This window comes from Hypanus sabinus, chromosome 21, assembly GCF_030144855.1.
Source record: "Hypanus sabinus isolate sHypSab1 chromosome 21, sHypSab1.hap1, whole genome shotgun sequence".
Classification (NCBI taxonomy): domain Eukaryota; kingdom Metazoa; phylum Chordata; class Chondrichthyes; order Myliobatiformes; family Dasyatidae; genus Hypanus; species Hypanus sabinus.
The window spans coordinates 21,928,724-21,948,370 of record NC_082726.1 but is presented as its reverse complement, the minus strand read 5'-3'; the positions used below and the strand labels follow the sequence as shown (position 1 = coordinate 21,948,370).

Genomic DNA, 19,647 nt, shown 5'->3' with positions numbered 1-19,647 from the left:
TTCAGCAACACACACAAAATGCTAAGTATCAGGTTTAATATCACTGTCATATGTCATGAAATTTGTTGTTTTGTGGCAACAGAATATTGCAATACATATAATATAAACAATAAATTACAAAGGTATATGTATATATATATGTTAAATTTAAAATTCTATTATGCATTACTATACTGTACATACTTTTTCCACTGAGGCTAGGGGAGAAAAAAAACCAGAGGACATGGGTTAAGGGTGAAGGGGAAAAGTTTAAAGGGAATATTGGGGGGGGGGGTCTTCTTCACACAGAGAGTGGTGGGAGTGTGGAATGAGCTGCCGGATCAAGTTGTAAATGCGGGCTCACTTTTAACATTTAAGAAAAACTTGGACAGGTACCTGGATGACAGGTGTATGGATGGATATGGACCAGGTGCAGGTCAGTGGAACTAGGCAGAGAAATGGTTCGACACCAAGAAGGGCCAAAAGGCCTGTTTCTGTGCTGTAATGTTCTATGGCTGTAAGAGGAAAAAGAAAACTGAGACAGTGTTCATGGGTTTATTGTCCATTCAGATATCTGATGGTGGTGGGGAAGAAGAAACTCTGAATGTGGGTCTTCAGGCTCCTGTACATCCTCCTTGATGGTAGCAATGAGAAGAGGTCATGTCCAAGGTGATGGGGGTCCTTAATGATGGATGCTGCCTTTTTTGAGGCATCACCTTTTGAAGGTGTCCTAGATGCTGGGGAGGCAAGTGTTCATGATGCAGTTGACTGAGCTTACAGCTTCCTACAGCTTTTTCTGATCCTGTACAGTGATGCACGCAGTTAGAATGCTCTCCACAGTATATCTGTAAAAACTTGCAAGTTTCTTTGGTGACATAACAATTCCCTGCAAACTCCTAATGAAATATAGCCATCGTGGTGCCTTCTTTGTAATTGCATCAATATGCTGGGCCCAGGATAGATCTTCAGAGATGTTGACACCCAGGAACTTGAAACCTCTCGCCCTTTCCACTGCTGATCCCTCAATGAGGACTAGAGTGTGTTCCCTCAACTTTCCCTTCCTGAAGCTCACAATCAATTCCTTGGTCTTACTGGTGTTGAGTGCAAGCTTGTTGTTGCAACACCACTCAGCTGATCGACCCTGCTCCTATATGCCTCATCACCATCTGAAATTATTCCAAGAATTGTTGTGCCATCAGCAAATTTAATTGTTTGAGCTGCACCTAGCCACATAATTGTGGGTGTGGGGAGAATAGAGCAGTGTCTAAGCATGCATCCTTGAGGTGTACCAGTGTTGATTGTCAGTGAGGAGGAGATATTATTTCTAATTCACACAGGCAGTGCCCTCCAGTGAGGAAATCAAGGATTTGGTTGCAGAAGGAGGCACAGAGGCCCAGGTTTTGGAGTTTGTTGATTAAAAAGGAGGGTATGATTGTGTTGAACAGTGAGCTGTCGTCAATAAACAGCAACTTGGCATAGGTATTACTATTGTTCAGAAGATCCAAGAAAGTGAGATTGCATTGGCTGCAGACCAATTGTATTGAGGGCAATTTCCAGCAGGTCCAGGTCCAGGCAGGATTATGATTCTAACCCTGACCAAACTCTCAAAACACTTCTTCACAGCAGATGTGAATGCTACAGGGCAGTCATCATTGAGGAACCTCACCCTGCTTTACTTGGGTACTGGTATGATTGTCACCCTTTTGAAGCAGGTGGAAATCTCTGACCTCAGCAGTGAGAGATTTAAGATGTCATTGTACACTCCTGCCAGTTGGTTGGTACAGGTTTTCAGAGCCATATCTGGTGCACCATGAAGACCCAATGCAATGCATGGGTTCACCCTCTTGAAAGTTGTTCTGACATTGGCGTTTGAGACAGAGATCACAGGGTCACCAGATGCTGCAGTGATTCAAACAGGTGTCGTTTTATTCTCCCTTTCAAAATGTGCATAAATGATATTGAGCTCATCTGAGAGTGAAGCATCGCAGCCATCCACAAAGTTAGGTTTTGCTTTGTATGAAGTAGTGACCTACAAACCCTGCCAGAGCTGATGTTTTGATTACATCTCCAACCTCAATCAGAATCACTTTTTAACCATTAAAATAGCTTTCAGTAGGTGATGCCTGGACTTCTTGTATAGATCTAGATCACTGGTCTTAAATGCCAGATTTAGCCTCAAAAGACTATGAATCTCCTGGTTTATTCATGTCTTTTGGTTTTGTTATGTCCGGTACGTTCTTGAAAGCACACACTCATCCACCCAGACCTAGATGAAGATGGTGACAACTGTGGCGTATTTATTCAGTCTCAAAGATTAATCCCTGAATACTGAGTCCACTGACTCAAAGCAGTCTCAGCAAGTCAAGCAGGATCTATGGAAGGGAATAATTAGTCATCATTTTGGACTGAGACCCTTCATTGCACTGGAAAGGAAGGGGCATAAGTCAGAATTTCCCTCATTTTGGCCACCCACTCTATTTCTATCTTCCTCACCTGCCTATCACCTTCCCCAGGTTCTCCTCTTTTCCTTTCTTCAATGGTCTGCTATACTCAATTAGATTGCTTCTTCAGCCCTTTACCTGTTCCACCTATCACCTCCTGGCTTCTTACTTCATCTCTTCCCCCTCACCTGGTCTCACCTATCACTTACCAGTTTGTACTCTTCCTCATCCGTTCATCTTCTAAATCTGGCTTCTGCTACCGACGAAGTGTCTGCACAAATCATCGACTGTTTGTTCTCAACCATAGATTTTTTAAGGACATAAAAATAAAGCAGTGCATTTTGGATGTGCTGAAAAGTGGAACCAGATATTTAAGTTCAGCTGTAGTCTGAAAATGGCCATGCAGCGGTGTTGTGGAGACTTGGAGTGGAAATGGATCAAAACTACCTTCCTGGGCTCACCAAAAATTGAAGTGTAGCGCCACCTAGTGAACACATTTGCATTTAAACCAGGCATGAGCAAACTATGGCCCGGGGGCCATACGCGGCCCGTTAAGCTTTTTAATCCGGCCCACAGAACTTGATGAAATTATATTAATATACCTTGTTAACATTTTTTCCCCGCAATTCTGGCGCTTTCCCAATAGATGACGCACTCTTTACACATTGACCTTTGTTGAGGTGCAGCGTATTACTCCACATTTGCGCTTTACTCTTTGTTCGGCTCGACCTATTTGTGTGAGCAGGCGTTCAGCATCATGAACATCAACAAAGCCAGCAACAGATCCAAGTTAACTGACCAACACCTCAGATCCATCCTGAGAATCGCCACAACAAAATTAAATCCAGACTTTGATGCGCTGGCTAAAAAGGGAGACCAACAACACTGTTCCCACTGAAATTAAAAATAAGTTTCTTCGTTGTGTTATGTAAAAAATGCATTTGAAAATATTTTTTTCAATAAGCCTTACATGTTACATGTCATTTCTGTTAAGTGATGGACATGAGTAGTGCGCAGGTGCACGTACGTTCTCAAAATAAAAAATGCACTCCAGATCAAATAACGCGCTCCGCATACTGGCGCGCTGTCACTGTTCTGCCCTTGTGCTGGTCATTGTTGAGTTTTGGCACAGGGGACAATTGAATAAGAAGGAGCAGGACAAGTAGACCTGCATCTCCTACCGTTTTTGAAATAAAGACAGTCAGGAGGAGAGTGATGATGATATTATCTTGAAGGATAACCGAATTTTCAGTGCTTTAAAATAATAACTGTTACTATTAAAAAAGCTGTAATTTATTCATTTAATTTTCAGTGTTTTAAAAGTCATTTCAATAAATAGCTAAATACCATGGGACTTCAAAGACAGATATTTTGTTGTAATGCATTTGTTCATTTTCAATTGAAATTAAAGCGCATGTTTTCTACATATCCCATGATATTTTATTTTCTCTTATGAGGTGTATTACCAAAACACTCCGTCCATCTGCTCCTGGTCCGGCCCCACTGTCAAATTTTAGAACCCTTTGTGGCCCACGAGTCAAAAAGTTTGCCCACCCGATTTAAACCCTTACTCCAGAAAGGAAAGGATGAGAGGGTACAAGAATCATGGTGTACAAAGGCTGTTGAAAATCTAGTCAAGAAGAAAAGTTTACGAAAGGTTCAAAAAACTAGGCAATGATAGTGATCTATAAGATTATAAGGCTAGCAGGAAGGAGCTTAAGAATGAAATTAGGAGAGCCAGAAGGGGCCATGAGAAGGCCTTGGTAAGCAGGAATAAACAAAACCCAAGGCATTCTACAAGTATGTGAAGAGCAAGAGGATAAAACATGAGAGAATAGGACCAATCAAGTGTGACAGTGGAAAAGTGTGTATGGAACCAAGAAGATAACAGAGGTAATTACTGAATACTTTGCTTCAGAATTCACTATGGAAAAGGATCTTGGCAATTGTAGGGATGACTTACAGCGGATTGAAAAGCTTGAGCATATAGACATTAAGAAAGAGGATGTGCTGAAGCTTTTGCTAAGCATCAAGTTGGATAAGTCTTCAGGACCAGATAAGATGTACCCCAGGCTACTGTGGAGGGTGAGGGAGGAGATTGCTGGGTTCAGGAGAGGTTCTAGAAGATTGGAGGGTTACAGATGTTGTTCCCTTATTCAAGAAAGTGAGTAGAGATAGCCCATGGAATTGTAGACCTGTGAGTCTTACTTCAGTGGTTGTTAAGTTGATTGGAAAGATCCTGAGAGGCAGGATTTATGAACATTTGGAATAATATGATTAGGAATAGTCAGCATAGCTTTGTCAAAGGCTTATGCCTTATGAGCCTAATTGAATTTTTTGTGGATGTGACTAAACACATTGACGAAGGTACAGCAGTAGATGCAGAGTGTATGGATTTCAGCAAGGCATTTGGTAACGTACCCTATGCAAGGATTATTGAGAAAGTATGGAGGTATGGGATCAAAGGGACCTTGCTTTGTGGATCCAGAATTGGCTTGCCCTCAGGAGGCAAGGAGTATTGTAGACGGGTCTTATTCTGCATGGAGATCAGTCACCAGTGGTGTGCCTCAGGGATCTGTTCTGGGACCCTTATTCTTTGTGATTTTTATAAATGACCTGGATGAGGAAGTGGAAGGATAGGTTAGTAAATTTAATAACACAAAGATTGGGGGTGTTGTGGATAGTGTGGAGAGCTGTCAGAGGTTACAGCAGGACATCGATAGGATATAAAACTGGGCTGAAAAGTGGCAGATGGAGTTCAACCCAGGTAAGTGTGAGGTGGTTCATTTTGGTAGGTCAAATATGATGGCAGAATATAATACTAATGTTAAGACTCTTGGCAATATGGAGGATCAGAGGGATCTTGGGGTCCCAGCTCAAAGGACACTCAAATCCACTAGGAGGCATACAGTGCACCGGAGTACTGTGCTGAGTTCTGGTCACAGGAAGGATGTGGAAACTATAGAAAGGGTGCAGAGTAGACTTAGGACGTTGCCTGGGTTGGGGAGCATGCCTTATAAGTATAGGTCCAGTGAACTCAGCCTTTTGTCCTAGGAGCAATGGAGGCTGAGAGGTGACCTGATAGAGGTGTACAAGATGATGAGAGGCATTGATTGTGGGGATAGTCAGAGGCTTTTCCCCAGGGCTGAAATGGCTAGCACAAGAGGGCACAGTTTTAAGGTGCTTGGAAATAGGTACAGAGGAGATGTCAGGGTAAGATTTTTTACACAGAGTGGTGAGTGCATGGAATGGGCTGCTGGCCACGGTAGTGTAGGCAGACACAATAGGGTCTTTTGAGAGACCCCTGAATAGGTACATGGAGCTTAGAAAAATAGGCGGCGATGGGTAACCCTAGGTAATTTCTAAACTAAGTACATGTTCGGCACAGCACTGGCGGCCAAAGAGTCTATATTGGTTTTCTATGTTCTAAGCTCTATTCCTATGCAGTCTTATGTGTTCTTTTTCATTGTGTATCTCCCCATTAACTGCAAGACCTGAAAGTACACCTGGTTAATAAGAGGCTCTATTGATAAAGCCAGCCTTTGAAAAAACTCAGCAGCTCAGTTTGCAAATTATTAAAAGTATTTCCCAGTGGGGTGTGAACTGAGTGAATGCGACAGAGGAACATACTTTTTAGATGAGATCCTGAAGTCTGCTAAGGAGAACATCAAGATATCCATTGCACTGTTTTGAATGTCAGATGGGGAGAGATGGAAATGGGTTATCCACAGTCATCTGCATACCATTTGATGACCATGGGATCTTGCTGTACAGTCAAGTCAAATTTGTACAGTAACATACAGGTACAATGAAAAACTCCCTTGGAACAGCTTCATCACATACACAGTAGAAATTATAGAAGATAAAGATTGTGCAAAGCAATGATATTATGCTCAAAATCACATACAAAAACAAGTCCATGGTAGTGCAAGAGATGGACTGTTTTCTTCCATTGCTAAAGTAGGTTGGTTTGAAAACCCGACGATCGTAGGAAAAACTGTTCTTGAACCCAGTAGCATGAGATTTCAGGCTTCTGTACTTCCTGCTTGAAAGTAACTGAGAGGAGGGACGATCCAGACAGTGGGGATCCTTAGATGTTGCTTTGAGTCAGCAAGCCTTACATTTGCTGTAAATGGGGTATAACAGTAAGTTACTACATTTCTACCACACTTTGTAGAATATACAAGATCACAGGATAGCATCAGGGTGGTGACATTTATTGAGTTTATTTTTGTAACATTAATGGCACGGGCAAGCTTTTGCAGAGAACACATTCACTGGAGAGGGGATAATTTGGTTGCACCAAGGAATTCAGCAAACAAGGCATCACCTTCATAGAGAACAGCCTTTCGAGGCTGGTAATGGCCCTGCTTAGACAGTGGGAGTCCTATGAAAGACAAGAGAATCAACATTAATGCAGTGTGATCTCCACAGCCAGGCTGTTGGAAAGACAGGAGAAAGTGGATATTCATCTTACCTGAAAAACTGCAAACTGCTTCATTCTTCTTAAGGAACAATTCCAGTTCTCTGCTTTAAGACATCAATATGTTCTAAAGAATCAAACTTGGAGTTAAAGGTTTGCATTACATGGAGTTGCGTACTGTATGACCTACTCAGAGCACAACTGATTTAGCTAGTGCCTGTAATATTAACAAGTGACCAGATGTATGTAATCAGCACACAACCACATTACAAACTTCCACCTAAATTTTTGTATTTTATACTTCAAGAAAACTTTGACAACCTGAAGTAAATACAAACACTGCGTCAATTAACTAAATAATTGGCATTAATGCGTACTAGGAAAATTGGCACAGCATAATTGACAGCCGAGAATTCTGGTGGTAATAAAACTTCTATAATATTGTTCTGTTAAGTTTTGATGTTATATAAATGGTGGCATCAAGGCAGGCAAGTGACTGAATACTGTAATCTCTAAGGTGCATCTTGCAAAGGATTTCCCAAAATTTAGGGCTTGCGCAACTAGAAGCAGATTGCAGGCTTGTATTTATTTATTGCACATTAATGCCATCAACACCTCTAGTTTCGAATTATACTCAAGCTTTGAGCAAGATTCTACATTGCAGTGGAATCCATGGGATGCTAGGGAAAATGGCAAAAGGCACAGATTTCATGGTCAACAACTGGAAAGCAATTCTCCCCCTTGAAGAGTACCTGATCCCTTAAGGTGTATGTTTGAGGAAGCGAGAGGTTTAGGCTTAAATGTGAGGGCCAAGATTAAATTTGCAGATATTGAAAAACTGGTACATATCCATGGTTGAAATGTCAGTTGCCAAATGTCTAGAGTAGAGTGAGTAGAAGCAGTTGGGAAGACAACGAAGGTACAGAAACAGTTAATAATTGATAGGAAACTGGAAAACCTTGGAAGGCATAACCATCCATCTCTGAAGGAAGAACGAAAGGTGTCAAAGGTTGGGCTTGTTTTATTTTCACTCTGATACAGCACGGTAACAGGCCCTTCTGGCCTAATTTGGAATGTAGGAGGAAGCCCACACGGTCACAGAGAGAACGTATAAAACTCCTAAAAGATACCCATGGAATTGAACCCAGCTCATTGGTGCTGTTAATAGCATTATGCTAACCACTGCACTACCACTTGGATTTTCATTGTCATTTCATGCCTAAATTTATAACATTGGACAGCGCCAACATGGATTTATGAGGGGGAAATTGTAACTGATAAATGTGCTGAGTTTAGTTTATGACTAATTCACAGAACAGTTAAGTACAGAACATTCTTAGTGTGATGTATTTGTATTCTCAGAAGGAAGGCTATTTTATAGCCATGGAGCACAGGATATTGGTGTAATATTTTGATGTGAATTGGGGACTTGATAACAGATAGAAAACAGAATTCAGAAATAATCTCTTGAATGCTTGTCTATCTTGTTAGTCTGGGGGTTGTGAACCTAAATGTTACATAATCTCCCTGCCTCAACATTACTCAGAGAGGACCATCTTCTCTACATCTCCCTTGTACAGCAATGTATATTTTAATTAAATTACCTCAGTATTCTGTCTAATTATAATATTAAAAATTCTGAGGAGGCCAGTTTCTCTTAAAGGCTAATATCTCGGAACAATGCAACTGACACAGGAGTTCTTTCAGCAGCTTAGATCAACATTGAAAACTATGTTTATCATTCCATGAGGAAATAAATGTACAATTTCATGATATGGTCTATTAGGAAAAGATATATAAAAATAAAAATATTTAAAATCAAAATCTATTTAAAGGCTCGATGTTCTTAAATTAGAATGCACAGTGTCAAGATAAAGGTTATGAGAGTTGTTTGGATTATGACATTTTTTAAAAATGTGCTTACATGTGGGAACTCCTTCACCCTTTTCCCATATCACTGGATCAAACAGCTCTGCTTATCACAACAGATTAGATTTCCAAAACAGGCAGGTGCCCCACAGCAAGCCTCCTTCCAATGTAGTCCCCACAGTTGGACCAGATGGATGATCCTAGCCTCAAGTCAGGCCTTACTATAGGCTGGAATTGACCACAAAATGCATTGGGTGAATAGCCATAAAGGTGGAACTTTTGACTGACCTGCTGTTTCACGTCTGGTTGAAGCTGAATCAGCAGGTGGCTTAATTATTAAAGGACAAATACCTTTAAAAGATGTAAGGGACAATTTCTTAAAACAAACTGATCATTGAACCTACAAACACAAGAAACCACCAGATTAAATGACACAACTTGGTTAATTTTGGCCCTGTCATAAAATCACATTGTAGCCACTAAATGTATTCCTAATACAGATCTCCCTAGCTTATGAACAGCTGACCGATGTACAACCCATATATACAAATGAGCATTTGGGAAACCGGTGGGATGGATTTGTCGTGGCCACAAGCATTTTCTGCTGTGTGGGAACTCTGTTATGGCAACATTTCAGACTTGTAAACTGTTCACCGGAGCGAAATCCAGGGGCAAATCCGCATCGCTGGAGTTCAAGCTACAACCAGATTGCATGAACATATTGACATCTAAAATTAGGGCAAGGAGCTCTTTTTTAAAAAATTAATTTACACAATGACTTTAGAACGTAGAAACGTCATCCAAACCACTTTGTAGGACTGTTAATGTAGCAACATACTAAAGCACAAATGTTGAAAGAAAAACTGCAAATGCTAGATTTGAAAGAAAAATATCAAATGCTGACAGTCAAGCAGTATCGAGTTAAAGGGAGATGTGATGACTGTAAGAATTACTGTCTCACTGATCCAGTGACCTGGGTTTAGCCCTGACAACTGGCTGTTTATGTGGCGTTTGCATGTTCTCCCTGTGACTCCATGGGTTGTTCTGCTCCGTTTCTCTGACATTCGAAAGATATATAGGTTGGTAGGTTAATTGGCCTCTCTAAATTGTCGCTAGGGTGTGGATAAATGGGAGAGTTTGGGGGTGGGATAGTGGACAATGTTGGGATTAGTGTAAACAGATGCTTGATGGTTAATGTGTCATCAGAGGCCTTTGGTTGGAGACGGAAAACTCCAAGAGGTTAGGATTAAGGTGAGAATCCAAGAGCCTTGGCAGTTGTATAGAGGACAGTCAAAGATGACACATTAATTTGATCAATCTCTTTGGATATGTAGATTAACACTTAAATGTCTTCAGGCAAGAAACTAATCTATCCAGCAAATGTTTAGGGGCAAGACATGGAACAGCTCCCCCCTCCTCAGTTCCAAGCACATCACATCACCAACTGCCTGAGAAGGTTATTCAAACAAATCTGTGCTTCAATAGCCAATACATATGACCTTCAGTAATGTCAAGAAAGAATTGTGGGCATGCAATGTGCCAACACTTGCAGGCTGCTCCCAGCGCAATCCTCGTTGATTTGACACAAATGATATATATTTCACTGCATGTTTCTATGTACATTTGACAAGTAAAGCTAATCTTTAATCTTTGAGCAAATCTTTGATACAACTTACAATTGGATATTCAAATTAAGGTGCTGTTGAGGAAAAACAGGCAAATCCAAAAAGAGTCAGGTTTAATATTCGTGCGTCTATACATTCAATGGGTGGCGGGGGGAATACATCTCTACCAAAGAAGTAAGGTGCTCCTTCCCTCTACTAGCCTGCAGGTCTCCTTTTGACAAGGTGCAGCATCCGTTTAGCCTCTCAATCAGGGTCACATGAAAACATGGGAGCAGGTGTTGGATGGTCGTATGAACAGCCGGTACAGATCACAAGTCCTAGTTATGCGATCACTGACGCCAGGCAAACAATCCTTGAAGAGTATTGATGACGACTGGGGTTACCCGTCTTGTAAAGTCACTGCCCAGAAGACGACAATGGTAAATCACTTCTGAAGTAAAATTTGCCAAGAACAATCATGGTCAGGGAAAGACCGTGATCGCCCATATCATACAACATGGCACATAATGAATGAACAATCTATTCAAGGTTTAATATTCATAGCACTATACATTCAAGTTTATTTGCATCACTTTAAAAGGTTGCAGCAATTGTGAGATTTAAAAAAATACCATTTAAGAAATATTCTAGACCACAAGGTTAATTGGGTCCTGACAATTCAGTGATACCTGCACAGAATGCCTGCCATTTCTTCCCACAAAACCCACCCCATCAATAAGTCTTATTGCAACTAGAGTCCGTGGGCTGGAAACAAATTGCCCATTGATTAGAATTAGCAACAAATCAATTCTTGTACCACAGCAGACTCCCCTTGAATCTTGCAAACTTGTAAAAGAAACAATGGTGGTGTAAAACTTAGCAGGTCAGGCAGTCTCTGTGGAAGGAGAAATGAGCGCTACTGTTTCAGGTCCTGTCCTCTTCATTAGAACTGATAAACTGTTCCCCACCTAAAACCCAGTCATACACTTACATTGTCTGTCAGAAACTTTGTCTATGACTGATATTTTTTTGTTTCAAACAGTGTGGAGACAGGCCCTTTGGCCCATTGGGTCTGCACTGGACATCAAACTCCCATTTAGATCGATGTGATATTACTCCTATTTCATCCACCCCCCCCCAATGTTATCAACTACCTCGATTTACCACTCACCTACCCAATCGGGGCAATTTCAGTGGCCATTTAACTATCAATCTGCACATTTTGTGAGATGTGGGGGGGGGGGGGGGGAACCCACGCAGTCACCGGGAGGACAAACGGACTGGTGGTAGGACTGAACCCAGCTCTCTGGAGCTGCAAGCCAGCGGCTGTACCAGCCATGACATCGTGCTGCTGTTAACTGTTTCTCTTTCCACACGTGCGACCTAACATGGTGAGTTTTCCTAAACCATTTTCTATCTTTATTTCAGATTTCCAGCACCTGCAATTATTTTAATTTATCTTGTAGCTAATACAAATCACTTAGTGTACAAGGTGCAGTTTCTGCACTCAGTGTCTAACACTCCAGAAAAGCCTTTTAGTGCAGCTGCTTCACTGCACGATTCTTGTGAATATTACAATCAAAAGAATAGGAAGAATACTGCTTGTCCACAAAGGCCACTGCAGACTAGTGGACCATAGGAGTAGGAACTCATTTGAGTCACTCAATCCAAGGTGCTGTAAACAAAGGCAGTGCCTGACGCCATCATTGACATAACAGATAAATCCATAATCAATATCCGGCTAAAGTTACTGTGCTAATAGTGAAGCTTTCCTACCTTGCTGTTAATATACAGTCTTGGCAGTGGATAAGATATACACACTTCAGTCAAAATAGTGTCACATTAAATGCTAGCATTGGGGTTGGCTCCTTACTGGAATCCATTGCAACTGCATTGATTTCCAGTCCATACATACGACAGGTAAAATTCTCAACAGGTTATTTAGCAGATGTCAAATCACAAATCAAACAGAATTAGAAAAACTGCATTACTGTGTAAAGTTAACTCTAACAATTTTCTTCATTGTAAAGTGTAAACCACATGACGAAAAGGCACAACGTCTCCATGCACCAGCTGGTGGGAAACTTCTAATGTTTGTGTTTTTTATGAAGTCTCATAACTCCTACGATTTAGGATTCAGGTCGAGATTGTGATGCTCAAAGGGAGTGGAAATATGTGCAGAGTCAGGGGGAAATAACATACAAATCCACTTGTACCCTGTAATGAATGATGAAACTTTACACAGAAATCGTACTCCAATTCTTCCAAATCACTGAATGAACAATTTGCATCTCAAAATGTGCTAAAACATCTTAAACGTAACTGGGTGACAAGGGATCTTTTGCCATGGATCACAGTAGATCTGAATTGTCCAACGTTTCTGATGCAGCTGTGTACAGTCTCTTCTAAATAAATCTCAGAGTTCCTCACCTCCAGTTTCCAACAGTATTGGAGCAGACACTATATATTGTAAAACCAAGAACGCTGCTGTTTCTTTCTCCACACAGAAATTGCCGTCGATTGTCTGATTTAGCAGACAAGCGCCTTTGTTCCCCATAAAAAGCTGGGGAACAGTTTTGGGTTATCATTATAAAGATCGGGATGTCCAGCATCACACAGGGATTTGAGAGTAAAAGCAATGGAACAAGTCAGAGATGTGTAATTAAGCCTAGCCCCAAGTGAAGAGGGGTACTGTCCTCAGTGGGGTATCGGCGTAATCCTCATGCTCTGTGAGGCGATGGCATAGCTGACCATCGGGGAGGTGGCATGGCTCACAGTGATGCCCGGGATGGCCTGTGTGATGGAGACAGGCGCGGCCATGCTCTGAGCTATAGTCTGGGCCAGGGCCAGCTCGGGAGCCAGGTGGGGTCTCGGGGGTGGTGGGGCAGCGCTGGCCGGGGGCACGGCGCTGGCGGCGGGCACCAGCTCCTGCCGGGACGGCAGCGTCTGGCTGCTCAGCGAGTTGTGGGCCTGCACGATGGTGTGGTTGTAGGCAGTGACAGCGGCCACAGTTGGTGGAGCCAGCTGCTGCTCGTTGGCCAGCGTCACCACCTTGGGCTGGTTGCGGTAGAGCGCATTCTGTTCCAGCAGGACCTCATTGGTGGCCATCAGGTTGGACGCCTGCTTCTTCAGCTCCTCCACCCTCTTGCGCAGCATTAGGTTCTCCTCCTCCAGGTAGCAGTAGTCCACCGGGAAGGGGCGCGGTACGCCGTAGTCATACAGGTCGAATCGCATGCTCTCCAGCCGCCGCCTCTTCAGCAGGTGCCCGCCATACTCATCGCAGAGGTCGGTGCACGGGTCGAAGCGGTGTGCGGCGGCAGTGGACAGGTGCGCCGGATCGTAGGAGCCGCCGCAACCTCCCGTGAGCTCTGACTCCACGTGGCGGAACTTGCACTTGGCTCCTCGCTGGCAGTCTCCGTTCAGGTAATCACGGCAGACGGGCACCTCGCCCTTGGCCAGGGGCAGCTCGTCAGCCGAGGCACCTGTCTCAGGGGCCTCGATCACCTCCAGGTGCAGGAACTTGCAGCGCTTGCCCCGTTTGCAGACGTTGCGTAGGAAGTCCCGGCACACGTCACCTGAGCTGCTGCCTCCCTTGTCTCCGCCGGTGGTGAAGTTATCCTTGTCCGGCATCGTGAGCAGATTATCACTGCTCTCCCCGGACTGGACACACTGAAAGGTAACATAGAACAGTACAGTACTGGACAGGCAATTCCCCACACAAAACTGTGCCCTTCTGAGGCCATTTGTTGAAAGAATAGGTAAATTTAGGAAGGACAACAAAATTCTAGGGGCGTATAGCCGGATGGGAGTTCGGGGAGCTGGGTTAAGCACAATAGGCAGCGATTCAAAGAGAGAGAGGAGAAATGGGTTAAAAATTCTATATCTAAATGCACGAAGTGTCAGAAATAGGGCGGATGAGCTTGAAGCCCAGGTGCGAACGGGTAACTATGATGTTGTTGGGATAACGAAGACATGGCTGCAGGGAGATCAGACCTGGGAAATGAATGTACAAGGGTATACGTGCTATCGTAGGGACAGAAATGTGGGCAGAGGGGGTGGGGTGGCCCTGTTGGTGAGGAATGAGATTCCTTTGCAAGGGGGGACATAGGGTCAGGAGAAGGAGAGTCTGTGTGGATAGAACTGAGGAACAGTAAGGGCAAAAGGCCCCAAATGGGTGTTGTCAACAGGCCACCAAACAGTAGCATGGATATTGGGTGCAAGTTGAATAGGGAGTTAACATTGGCATGTTGCAGTAGTTATGGGGGATTTCAACATGCAGCTGAACTGGGAGAATCAGATTGGTGCTGCACCACAGGATAAGGGGTTTGTGGAGTGCCTACGGGATGCATTCTTAGAGCAGCTTGTACGAGAGCCGACCAGGGACAAGACTATTCTGGATTTAGTGTTATGTAATGAACAGGATTTGATTAGCGATCTCGCAGTAAAGGAGCCATTAGGAGGTAGTGATCACAATATGATAAGCTTTTGTGTGCAATTTGAGAAGGATAAGGGCAGCTCAGAGGTGTCAGTGTTGCAGATGAACAGGGGAAACTATGGAGCCATGAGGGAGGAGCTGCCCAAAGTTGACTGGACGGATAGCCTAGCAGAAAAGACAGTGGAACAGCAATGGCAGGTATTCTTGGGAATAATGCACAAGGTGCAAAATCAGTTCATCCCCCAGAGAAGGAAGGATTCAAAGGGAGGAAAGGGGCCACAGTGGTTGACAAAGGAAGTCAGAGATTACATAACATTAAAAAAAAAGAAATATGACAGAGCTAAGATGAGTGGGAGGACAGATGATTGGGAAGTTTTTAAGGAACTACAGAACTTAACTAAAAAGACAATACGGGGAGAAAAAATGAGGTACGAACGCAAGCTAGCCAGGAATATAAAGGAAGATAGCAAAAGCTTTTTTAGGTATGTGAAGAGAAAGAAGATAGTTAGGAACAATGTTGGGCCCTTGAAGAATGAATTGGGTGAAATTGTTATGGGAAACAGAGAAATGGCAGAAGAATTTAATGAGTACTTTAAATCTGTCTTCACTAAGGAATACACAAGCAATCTCCCAGATGTATGGATGGGCCAAGGACATAGGGTAACAGAGGAAATGAAACAGATTGACATTCGGAAGGAAACGGTGATGAGTAGACTGATGGGACTGAAGGCTGACAAATCCCCAGGTCCAGATGGTCTGCACCCTAGGGTACTAAAGGAGGTGGCCCTGGAAAGTGCGGATGCATTGGCAATCATTTTCCAAAGTTCCTTAAATTCAGGATCAGTTCCTGAGGATTGGAGAATGGCTAATGTTATCCCATTTTTTAAGAAAGGAGGGAGGGAGAAAACAGAGAACTATCCACCTGTCAGCCTGACATCGGTGGTGGGAAAGATGCTAGAGTCCATTATTAAGGATGAAATAGTGGCATATCTAGATAGCAGTGATAGGATTGGGCCGAGCCAGCATGGATTTACCAAGGGTAAATCATGCTTGACTAATCTGTTGGGAGTTTTTCGAGGATGTAACCAGGAAGTTAGACGGGGGAGATCCAGTGGATGTAGTGTACCTCAATTTTCAGAAGATTGGTGGGTAAAATCAAAGCTCAGGGGATTGGGGGAAAGGCATTGACATGGATAGAAAGCTGGTTGGCAGATAGAAAGCAAAGGGTAGCGGTGAATGGGTGTTTCTCGGAATGGCAGGTGGTGACTAGTGGGGTGCCACAGGGCTCGGTATTGGGACCACAGCTGTTTACCATTTATGTTAACAATTTGGATGAAGGCATAAAAAATAACATCAGTAAATTTGCTGATGATACTAAGCTGGGTGGCAGTGTGACATGAGGATGTTAGGAGAATTCAGGGTGACTTGGATAGGCTGGGTGAGTGGGCAGATACTTGGCAGATGGTGTTTAATGTGAATAAGTGTGAGGTTATCCACTTTGGGAGTAAGAACAGGAAGGCAGATTATTATCTGAACGGTGTAGAGTTGGGTAAAGGAGAACTACAAAGAGATCTTGGAGTCCTTGTTCATCAGTCACTGAAGGTGAATGAGCAAGTGCAGCAGGCAGTGAAGAAGGCTAATGGAATGTTGGCCTTTATTACAAAGCGAATTGAGTACAAGAGCAAGGAAATCCTCTTGCATTTGTACAGAGCCCTGGTGAGACCACACCTGGAGTATTGTGTACAGTTTTGGTCTCCAGGGTTAAGGAAGGACATCCTGGCTGTAGAGGAAGTGCAGCGTAGATTCACGAGGTTAATTCCTGGGATGTCTGGACTGTCTTACGCAAAGAGGTTAGAGAGACTGGGCTTGTACACGCTGGAATTAAGGAGATTGAGAGGGGATCTGATTGAAACATATAAGATTATTAAGGGATTGGACAAGATAGAGGCAGAAAATATGTCCAGATGCTGGGAGAGTCCAGTACCACAGGGCATGGTTTGAGAATAAGGGGTAGGTCATTTAGGACAGAGTTAAGGAAAAACTTCTTCTCCCAAAGAGTTGTGGGGGTCTGGAATGCACTGCCTCGGAAGGTAGTGGAGGCCAATTCTCTGGATGCTTTCAAGAAGGAGCTAGATAGGTATCTTATGGATAGGGGAACCAAGGGATATGGGGACAAGGCAGGAACCGAGTATTTATAGTAGATGATCAGCCATGATCTCAAAATGGTGGTGCAGGCTCGAAGGGCCGAATGGTCTACTTCTGCACCTATTGTCTATTTATATTAAGAGTTTTATTCACCTGTGACATGCACTTTTCTCATTACAAGCAACAGGTAGGAAGAACAAGAGTCCGAAGACCCAGACTCAACAAACACACAAATGGAACAGCTTCTTCCCATCTGCCATCACATTTCTGAACAGTCCATGAACACAACCTCGCTATTCCTTTTTGCATAATTCAGTTTTGTTTTAACTTTTTTCTACACCTTTCTGCCACAAAAGCACTAATTTTACTGTGTGTCAGTAATAATACATCTAATTCTGACAGAACATTGCAGACACAAAATGCTGGTCAATTCTCCTTCTACAGATGCTGACTTTTCAGTCTTAATCCCTCTCTACAATCAGTGTTTCAGTACTAATTGAATGGGGGCCACGTGAGAGAACAGCGGGGAATGCAAACGTCCTTCTGCCCCTCACCTACCAACTCAAAAGGGGACAAAGTTCACTGCATCACATTGCGCCAGAGACGTACCATTCGCATTTACAACTAACTGTTGTTACTTTGCAATCCAGCAATTATACAGTTGTGGAGGGAAAGTCCTATGGAGCCCACCTCCAACATCCCCTGAACCCCTGACCTCCATACCACTCCAGGCTTTTCTCTAAACACCCACTCATCACCTCATCCCCTTCTCAAACTCTCTAGCTTACCACTCCCATCTCCCTCATCCTGTTTTCCCCGCCTCACCTTGTCACACATAACTCCATCCCCCTCTAATTATGCAGCCTAATCTTCCCCTCCCACCACCCTTCTCTGCCCACATTCTAACCCCCAGTACCAGTAACGCAACATATTCATTCACCACCATTGACACACCTCTATCCCCATTAACCCTTACTCTCTCATCTCACCAAAGCACACCTTCCCATACAACTGTATCTCCCCTACCCACCTCCTTTCCATCCCTCTCCCCCCCACCTTCTTTCCCATCCCTCTTCCCCCCACCCACCTCCTTTCCCATCCTTCTCCCCACCCACCTCCTTTCCCATCCCTCTTCCCCCCGCCCACCTCCTTTCCCATCCCTCTTCCCCCCCCACCCACCTCCTTTCCCATCCTTCTCCCCACCCACCTCCTTTCCCATCCCTCTTCCCCCCCACCCACCTCCTTTCCCATCCTTCTTCCCCCTAACCACCTCCTTTCCCATCCCTCTTCCTCCTCCCCTACCCACCCACCTTCTTTCCCATCCCTCTTCCTCCTCCGCTACCCACCCTCTTCCTTTCCCATCCCTCTTCCTCCTCCCCTACCCACCCACCTCCTTTCCCATCCCTCTTCCTCCTCCCCTACCCACCCACCTCCTTTCCCATCCCTTCCTCCTCCCCTACCCACCCACCTCCTTTCCCATCCCTCTTCCTCCTCCCCTACCCACCCACCTCCTTTCCCATCCCTCTTCCTCCTCCCCTACCCACCCACCTCCTTTCCCATCCCTCTTCCTCCTCCCCTACCCACCCACCTCCTTTCCCATCCCTCTTCCTCCTCCCCTACCCACCCACCTCCTTTCCCATCCCTTCCTCCTCCCCTACCCACCCACCTCCTTTCCCATCCCTCTTCCTCCTCCCCTACCCACCCACCTCCTTTCCCATCCCTCTTCCTCCTCCCCTACCCACCCACCTCCCTTCCCATCCCTCTTCCTCCTCCCCTCCCCTCCGCATCTCCCGCCACACCTGCCCGGCTCCGGCTTCCGATCGCTGCCAGGCCTGGGGGTTTCTGGACAACCAAACCTCGACCCCGCCGCTGAGCCCGCTGTATCGGCGCCACCTCCGTCCGCCGGTCCCGGTGCCTTCCGCCGTGCCGACCTGGCAGCCCCGAGTCCTACAGCGACGAAGAGCCGACAACGGTCCTCCGAATCAAGAACGAACGTGCTGGGCCGCTCGGCGCCAAAGAGCGCTCCCGTGGTCCTCCCAGCCAAGCTGAACCCAGGGCCTGCCGGGAAATCAGCGCAAGAGACTCTACAGATGCTGGAATGTTTTGAGTAACGGACAAACTCTGCAAGTCAGACAAGGAGAATAAACAGTCAACGTTTTGGGCTGAGACCCTTCACCAATACTTTTTTTGTATCAAAACACTTTTAGTGTGTATGGAAAGTCACTGCTTGAAAAGGCTGACGACAAAAATTCACTTAGAAAAAGAATCTTTTTTTAAAGAATATTTTAATGCCAGTGGGAGAAAACAGGAATTGGGATTAATTACATATTGCAAGCACAATCCCTTTCATGAACTTTCTCTATTAACAGTTTAGTAATCTGATTAGTTTAAGCATTTCTGGAGCAATCGGGGTTCTTTGAAAGTCTGTGAAGAGCCTTAAAAACAAAGATCCTTATATCCCGACCCAACTGGCTGACCAGCATCTGCAGATTTTCCCTTGTTTGTGACTGGGGGTTGACTTTTTAGAGGCGTATGAGATCATGAAGGACAATTTTAGAGGTGTATGAGGTCATGAAGGACAATGGTATGTGGTGGAGACAGTCTTTTTCCCAGGCAAAGGGAATCAAAAACTAGAGGGCATAGGCTTGAGATGAGGGGGAAAGATTTAAGAGGGACCTGAGGAGCACCATCTTCATCCTTCAGTTGTGGGTATAAGGAATGAGTTTGCCAAAGGGAGTAGTAGAGGAGGCT

At 44.3% G+C, this 19,647-nt stretch overlaps 1 protein-coding gene across 5 annotated transcripts; it reads right to left on the bottom strand.

The window, feature by feature from the left end:
* Positions 1-3,753: 3,753 nt before the first annotated feature.
* Positions 3,754-19,048, bottom strand: LOC132378888 (zinc finger CCCH domain-containing protein 10-like). Of its 5 annotated transcripts, none has more exons than XR_009507218.1 (3): positions 18,753-19,048; positions 6,898-6,970; positions 3,754-6,807 (listed from the first exon to the last, which is right to left on the bottom strand). XR_009507218.1 is itself a non-coding variant. In XM_059946164.1 (2 exons), the coding sequence occupies exon 2, from the start codon at positions 13,944-13,946 to the stop codon at positions 13,014-13,016; it is 933 nt and encodes a 310-aa protein (XP_059802147.1). In that variant the 5' UTR covers positions 13,947-13,985; positions 18,753-18,944; the 3' UTR covers positions 11,547-13,013. The 5 variants fall into 5 exon arrangements, 2 of the variants coding, with proteins under 2 accessions (XP_059802147.1, XP_059802146.1); XR_009507216.1 differs by having other exon boundaries at positions 18,696-19,027; XR_009507217.1 differs by lacking the exon at positions 18,753-19,048 and adding an exon at positions 8,768-10,382.
* Positions 19,049-19,647: the final 599 nt, after the last annotated feature.

Excerpts from the sequence above, each read along its gene's own strand:
- LOC132378888 (XM_059946164.1), bottom strand. The coding sequence starts at position 13,946 with ATGCCGGACAAGGATAACTTCACCACCGGCGGAGACAAGGGAGGCAGC.